This window comes from Mirounga leonina, unplaced genomic scaffold (assembly GCF_011800145.1).
Source record: "Mirounga leonina isolate KUSES-001 unplaced genomic scaffold, KU_Mleo_1.0 Mir_115, whole genome shotgun sequence".
Lineage (NCBI taxonomy): Eukaryota > Metazoa > Chordata > Mammalia > Carnivora > Phocidae > Mirounga > Mirounga leonina.
Window position 1 is genome coordinate 30,202,493 of NW_023270268.1, and position 7,509 is coordinate 30,210,001.

General features: G+C 57.9%; 1 protein-coding gene across 1 annotated transcript in view; it reads right to left on the bottom strand.

Moving 5' to 3' along the window:
* RAB6B (RAB6B, member RAS oncogene family) overlaps positions 1-5,060 on the bottom strand; it is a 58,649-nt gene extending 53,589 nt beyond the window's left edge. The window contains exon 1 of the mRNA XM_034994956.1: positions 4,719-5,060. Coding sequence (XP_034850847.1) covers positions 4,719-4,788 — 70 coding nt within the window. The 5' untranslated portion in view covers positions 4,789-5,060. The remainder of the gene's footprint in view (positions 1-4,718) is intronic.
* Positions 5,061-7,509: the final 2,449 nt, after the last annotated feature.

Genomic DNA, 7,509 nt, shown 5'->3' on the forward strand with positions numbered 1-7,509 from the left:
AAGAGGGGAAAGGAGCTAAGACCTGGTCCTCTTGGGTGCTTAAATTCACCTTTAAGGGGCTTAAAATTCAGTTAGAGATTTGTATCTGAAAAAGCTAATAAACATTTAAAAATCCAGAGTGACTGAGGCAACAGAGAGGTCATGGGGCAGCATGTGATAGTGTTTTAAAAATGCTCAGAAAGAAACCAAAGCTATGTCATGGTGAGTGCCCAAGTGGGCTGGGTACAGCAGAGTGAGCGGGTCTGGGAGGTGGCAGGGAGCAGACTTCTGGGATGGGCCTCAGGTACAAAGGGCTCCCTGTGTGATTATGGGTGGTGTGTGGTGGGACGGCAGCAGTCAGGCTGGGCCAGGCCTTGGGTGGGGCAGGGGGAGCCCTCTGGGCAGTGGCAGGGGTCGGGGGGGAAGATCACTCCTTAACCTGGAGGAATAAGGTGACAGTGGGGGAAAGCCCCTTCTCAGCACTAACAAGCCAAACACCCTCGTCCTCCTGCTCACCACCCCACCCCTTTTTTCTCCAGAGCAGGGAGAAAAACAGACAAAGCCCCCTGGAGAGGGTGGGCCCCTTGCAAGACCTACTGCCTGCACTCAGCTCACCGAAGGAGTACCAGCCGGCTGCCTATAGGAGCATCTCCTCCTCTGAAGCCTTAGAAGTCATCTCTGACACCTGCCCACAAAGGTGGGTGGGACGCCCCGCTCTGCGCTTTCACAGCAGCTGTTCTTCTCGTCGTAGCGCGCATAGACCTTTGCTGTAATTATAGCCACAAATATCTGAACTCCCAGTGGGCCATAAGTCCTATGAGGCAGAGATACACTCAAAGACCTGACTAAATGAATAAATGGATGATGGAAGGGGGATGAGTGAACAAATGACTAAATGGCCAAAGGCAGCTGTGTGCAGGGTCACTGTGTTGCACAACTCTGGGGACACCATTCACATCGTGCTCACTGTGATGGCCCCTCCAGCAGCATAACTGTCAGGGACAGGACAGGGAGGACGCACATCAGAGGGAGACGCTGTCCTGTCGCCTCAGCCTGGGAAAGCAGACCGAACTTGTGGTGGTCCCTCAATCTCCCTGCTTTGGCTGGAGGAGTCCTGGGGAAGGGAGATCAGAAGGGGCCAGAACACCCGACAGGCCTGTCCACATCCCCAGTCCCCATGACACTCCCGGATGCACCAAGGGAAGCCTAACCTCCCCCCACAGAACACCGTCAGAACTTCGGAGGAAGACGTGTGTCCCCCAGGCCTCCATTCCTTCCTCAGACACCAGCTCGTGTCTGTGTTCTCTGGATGTCATCAAGTGTCGCCACTGGGACCAGTGTGCCTCCCCACCCCACTGCCATCAGCACAAGAGCATGGCCAGCAAGCCCAGCAACAGCCATATGAACACCAGCAGGACTGCACAGCCTTCCTACTGCGAAGAGTCCCCTCATCCTGGGCCCCTCTCCACAATCCCACCCCCTGCCAGGCTGACATTGCCAGCCAGCCTGTGTTCCGTGGCCTAGGGGACAGGAGTCACTCTGCTGCCAGGAGGGGGGCCTTCTCACGGACTAGGGGTGTCCTCTCTAGAGTGGTTCCTTAAGGCCTTCCACTCAAACCAGGTCCTGCTATCTTTGAAGGCTTGATGCCCTCCTGGGATTATCTGTTTCAGGGTGTCCTCCTCATCACTGGGCTCCAGGTCAGGTACTCCTTTTTGGAATCCAGCTGTCTTCACCCACTGGCCTAGGGAGATGCCACCACTATACCAGGCACAGGAAACAAGAGAAGGCCACATCCCTCCAGCCCCTTCCCCTGGCTTCTATCCAGGGGAGTCAGCTCATACAGGCAGACCCATGTGGCTCTAGGAGACTCTGTCAAGCTCAGCTGGCCCAAGTGTCCCAGGTACAGAAGGTGAGGGACCTCTGAGGTCACATAGGGAGGGGGGGCCAGACCTCAGGGGCTCCCTGCACTGCATAGGCTGCAGTGACACAAAGGACCAACACACACAAAACTTGTGTGCAGGGGGGGCGCCTGGGTGGTGTAGTCGGTTAAGCATCTGCCTCCGGCTCAGTCATGATCCCAGGATCCTGGGACCAAGCCCCGCATTGGGCTCCCTGCTCAGCAAGGAGCCTGCTTCTCCCTCTCCCTCTGCCTGCCGCTCTGCCTACTTGAGTTCTCTCTCTCATAAATAAATAAAATCTTAAAAAAAAACAAAAAAACTTGTGTGCAGGCAAGGCAGAAGCAGTGTCTACGAAGGCAGTTCCCCTATCCCCCCAGGCTCAGGGATGCATGTGTCCCAACCTAACTCGGGGGGCCCCAAAAGCCATGTAGAATACAAGGTATACGACCCACTACACACTCAAGTGGAAGGAGGCTTCTCAGGGCCCTAGGGCTCCAAGCCAGAAGGGACCAGAGTGGCCAACAGCCAATCCCACTGATGGCAGAGCCTTTGTTTCCAGTGACTTGTGTTCAGAGGGCCCACAAACCCTGCCCCCAACCCAAACAGCCCAGCATTCCCACCAGGTCACCCAATGGAGCCACAAGTCTGGCCAGAGAGTGGCAATCCTCACCTCAACTCAGGAAGGCTCCCCAGTTCTTCATTGCCCTGATTCAAGGTCATCTTAATTCCCAATGACATGTTAATGACTGGTAACAGGAGATGTGGGTTCCAGCCCCAGAAGTGCTAGCAACTCACAGTGGGACTCTCCCAAATCCTCCCCATCCCTGGGGCTCAGACTTCTAAATTACACATGCAAGATGGGAGCTCCATCTCTGAGGCCTTAAGCTCTCATTTCAATGATTTAGGAACAAAGGGGGTTGGTGTGGCTCCTCAGGGGCCTCAGCCCATCAGAGATTCTGAGGGAGTCCAGAGTTTTCACTCCTACTCACAAGAGACATTCTCCTCATCAAAGCCCTGGTGCCTTACTGAAGCATGTTCAGACTTGGAATAAACAAATGTTTCTTGAGAACCTACCAGGGCCAAGGCCCTTTGAGAGGCACTGGGGAAACATGAAGGAGTAAGAGAACCTCAAGCAGCCATTTCACAGAGACAGAAACTGAGGCTCAGAGAGGCCTGGAAATCTGCTCAAGGAAACACAGGTAGGAATTCAACTCCCAGGCTGCCTGATCAGACTTCTCGCCCAGGGCTCCAGGCCAGGTAAGATTAGCACTGGGATGTGAAGACTCCTGAAATCCTTCAGGCATGGGAAATAGTGAGTTCTGAAGCTGGACTCTGTTAAGATCAGAAACTCAGAGTCCAGGACACAGGGCTGGCCGGCTGAGTTGATCTTGTTCTGGAATACCCAGCCTGGCCCCAGGATCCATCCCCATGTTAGGGCCTGACATCCTTCTCTGAACCATCCATCCCAGGTAATGAGTAGCAACACAGGAGACTGCCATGTGACCTTCACAACCCACCTGTACCCACACCAGGGTAGCACTATTCCCTGAGCCTATCAGGTCCTCCTAAGGTTGCCTGTGTCTTGGTCCCTAGTACAGACAGGTACCAAACCAGGTGAACTGGACTGGTCTGCAGAGCTAGAGCTGGGGATCCTGTCCCCAGCGGCCACCTTCCTCCTGAGGTGAGCTGGGCAAGGCCCAGCCAGTCCCTCTGCAGCCCCAGGTGAGAGGCCTCTGGAGAGATGCTCTGAGAACCACTCCTTCCTACAGGTGTCAGAGGGGTCCCCGCTCTTCAATCTGGTCCTTCCACCTTGGGGCCAACCCGGGTTTCAGAGATGCTTTCCCGGGGAGGCTGATGGGCGGCAAGGAAGCCGTTTTTCCCCCCCCCCCCCCCCCCCGCCCCTGGCCGGCTGCCACGGTGACCTCCCCTCCCCCAAGACGGGCTGTGAGCTGGGAGGTGGGGGTGGGAAGACTCCTCTGCCGTCAACGCTCTCAGGAGGGGTGCTGGGAAGCCAGGCAGGGCGTGTCGCCTGGTCCTTTCTCTGCCCAGCTCCAGGCTTCGCCGCCTCTTGGTGTGAAGCACCCCTGTACCATCCCCCAAATCTGCCTCGCACCGGGGAACCCTCGCTGTCCTCGCCCAGACCCTGAGCCCTAGAGACGCTCACACACGCTGGCACAGGGCAGCGTCTAGAACCTTCCGTGCCCAGTCGGACGTAGGCCAGGGGAGGTAGGCGCCCTGTTCCCCTACAGCCTGCGCCCGCTCTTTCCACAGAAGACAGGTGTCGGCCTTCCCTCGCGGCCCTCTGCTTCAGGGCCTGGACGTGCCCGTCATTAAACACGGGTCCGGGTAGGGTCCGCAGGGAGCCCTCGGGCCAGACGCCGGCCCCACCTCGTTCTCCGAAGAGGGGCGCCGGTCCTCCCCCGGCCCCCGCCCGCGCCCGGCCACCTGCGCGGTCGCCCGCAGCCGGTGCCGCATTGCGAGCGAGCCGGCGAGCCCGGCGCCTTCACGCCCCGGCCGCCGCGCTGAGCGAGCCGCCGCCCTCCGGCCTCCCGCCGCGCGGCGTCCGCCCCGCAGCTCTAGCCCCGCACCCCACCTCCCACCCCCACCTCCCACCTCCCACCCTCGCCCCCACCTCCGGCCCAGCGCCCCCTCCATCCCTCCCCGGGGCCCCTCCCCGGCCCGGCCCCGCCCGAGCCGGCCCCGACCCCCACATCCCCGTCCCTCCCCTCCACCCGGGCTTGGGGGGCCTTTCCGAGCCGGGGCCGGGGCCCCAACTGGGTGGATGATGTGGCGGCGGGGGGCGACTCGGCGCCAAGCCAAGAGAATAAGCGGGGTACTTACCGCTCTGCTCCCCCAGGAACACCAACTTGAATTTTCTCAGTGGGTTCCCAAAATCTCCCCCTGCGGACATGGTGCTGGCAGCCGGGCCGTGCAGGAGGAGGAGGAGGAGAAGCGAAGGAGCAGGGAGGGAGGAGGAGGGCGAGGGGAGGCGGCCGGCGGTGCGGGAGCCGGAGGGGGAAGGGCTGGCTGCGCGCGTCCCTGACTCCCCAGCTGCGTCCCGGCCCCGGCCTGCGGCTGCGTGTCCGGCGGCGGCGGCGGCGGCGGAGGAGAAGGCTGGGGCTGGGCTGCTGCGGGCGGCGCTCGCTGCGGTGCGAGGGGCGCGCTCTGGACGCCCGAGGCGCGGCGCGGACAGCGAGGCGCGGGCGGAGCGGGGCGCAGGGACTGCGCGCGGGGCGGAGGAGCGCTCTCCCGAGCCGCGCGCCGCGGCCCCCTCCCGTCTCCCTCCTCGGCCGGCGCCTGCGCTCTGCGCGCTCCCCAGCCTCTGATGTCATGCGGGGCTCGCGCCGCTGCGGGGCTGGGGGCGTCCGCCCGCCCACCCGAAACCCGCACTCGGCGGGAGAGAACCGCCTGGCCGGGCCTCCGAGACACCCCCCGGATCGGGCCGTCTCTCGTTGCCCCTCTACGTCTGTCTTCCCTACTCTAACTCTACCCCTCCTTTGAATCCAGAAAAATGACAGGAAATTGGCAGGGGACATTTGACCCTGGTCTTTTAAAACCCAGATTCCCGTCCCTTCCTCCACCTCCCGCGACGCCTGATTGATGCACGTCCGTCTCAGAAGACAGAAAGGAAGGGAGGTTGGGGGAGAGCAAGGGTGTGGTGGACCATGTGGGGGTAGACTGGCTTGACTGTGACCCCGTGTGGCCTCTAGCCCACCCTCCCTTCTCTAGGTCCAGATCCCTCCTCTGGGCGCCTCTTTGAGGTCATAGGTGTTCCCCTCAGACCTGGCCAGCAAGAGAGGAGGACCAGGAAAGGCGCACCAGTCTCAAGCCAACCTCTCCTACAGATAATTTTATCCTAAATCTGCTGTCCCATGGGAGAGAAGGAGCCATGACACCGTAATATCTGCGTGGCCGACTCTGGACAGTGCTCTGGAGTTCTTGACTCTGGGGCCACCAGGCTGACTAGGCCACTGCTTGCCCTGGCAATTAGTTGTATCTGGACAAGGAGCTCCCAGAGGACAGGAGGGTTGCTTCCCATTCCTCTCTGTGTTCCCCTGGCCCACTGAGGCACGTGGGACAAGTTGTGAGTGGGTGAGAGCAAGGAGCTCAAGTGTTAGAAGCACTCCCAGGACAACCCCGATGGTAAGGCATTCCGGTTAATGGAGGTTTCACAAAGCTGCCTCCTACTCTCCTACGGCCACATGGTCTTCTTCTTTACAGCAGTTCAAAGAACATTTATTTATCTGGGAACAAGCAGTGTGTGTGTGTGTGTGTGTGTGTGTGTGTGTGTGTGTGTGTGTACACAGAGAGAAGAGTGAGAAGCAAGCTCAATCCAAGGACATTGGTTATCCTCTTTCTGCGTACATGGCTTGATTGGGATGTCTCCCTGTCTGTCTCCCTGGTTTGTTTACCTAAAGTCCCTCTCTCATTGCTTGTTTGAAAACTAGAAGGTGAGTTTCATGACAGCAGCTGTTGAAGGTCCACTATAGGATCTCAAGGACCTGAGAACTTAGTAAACAGTTGTTGAATGTTTGAGTGAATGTCTAGAACACAAATCAAAACAACTGTTCTCTTTCTCAGAGTCACCCTTGGTTTGGAGCCTCAGGGATGACAGGCGAGCACTCGGGGATATCTACCCCACTGTGCCTGGCATCAGGCTCAGAGGCTCCCTCTAAACTCCCACTCTCCTTCTGCCCTGGGGTTCTTGCTCTCTCGGGAGACTGCATCCAGCATGAGGTTGAAGGAAGCTCTAGAAGGAGCTGAGACTCCCATGCTGCAGCCCTTCCTCCCTCTGAGTGGTCTCTCCACTGAAATTCCAGAGGAGATATGGTCAAGCTGCCACCTCGTGCTGTCTTCCTGCACCCTCTCATCCTGTGCTGAGGACATTGTCAGTGTTAAGACAAAGCCGCTGAAATGTGAGAGGAAAAGTGCCATCGTTTAGGTAAGTCTGGGCAAGTCCTATACCTTCTCTGATCACCTGGTCCTCCACACACAAAATTGTATGGCAGAAGGGGAGGGATGGATGGGACCCAGGCCCCTCTGCACACCTAGAAGCCTCAAAATCAAATCCAGCTGGACTGACTATGGGCCAGGATGCCTATAGGACTCTGTCGGGATTCTTCCGGTTTGAATGACAAAAACCCAGCTCCACCAACCTTAAGCACAGCAAGACAGGTTGGCTCATGTCTGGAGCTGATACTGGTGTTGTTCACAGAATGTGGTCATTGTGCGTGGAAGTCCAAGTCTGCTCTGCTCCATGTCCCCCTCCTTCTCCATCTTTTGTCATTACTTGCCTCTCCTTATTTGGGGTCTTGTCCTTAAACTGCCTTAGAGGAGACAGGCTTTCTCCAGGTGGTAAAAAATTGTGGAACGTGGCCACTATGGTACTCAGTTTGCCAACCCTACCAGAACAAGTTTCTTCCACATAGCGTCTTTGTGTTCCTTTACTTTTTTTTAATTAGGTAAAGCTTTTTATTGCATACATACGAAGTATATGTAAGTTGTAAAGAAAACCTATCATTATGAATTCCCATTGATCCTCCACCCAGCTTTTAAGAAGTCAAATGCTACAACACTTCTGAGGTCTCTACTTGTTTCCCTCCCCTGCGTCCTTTTCCCTTCCTCCCTCCTC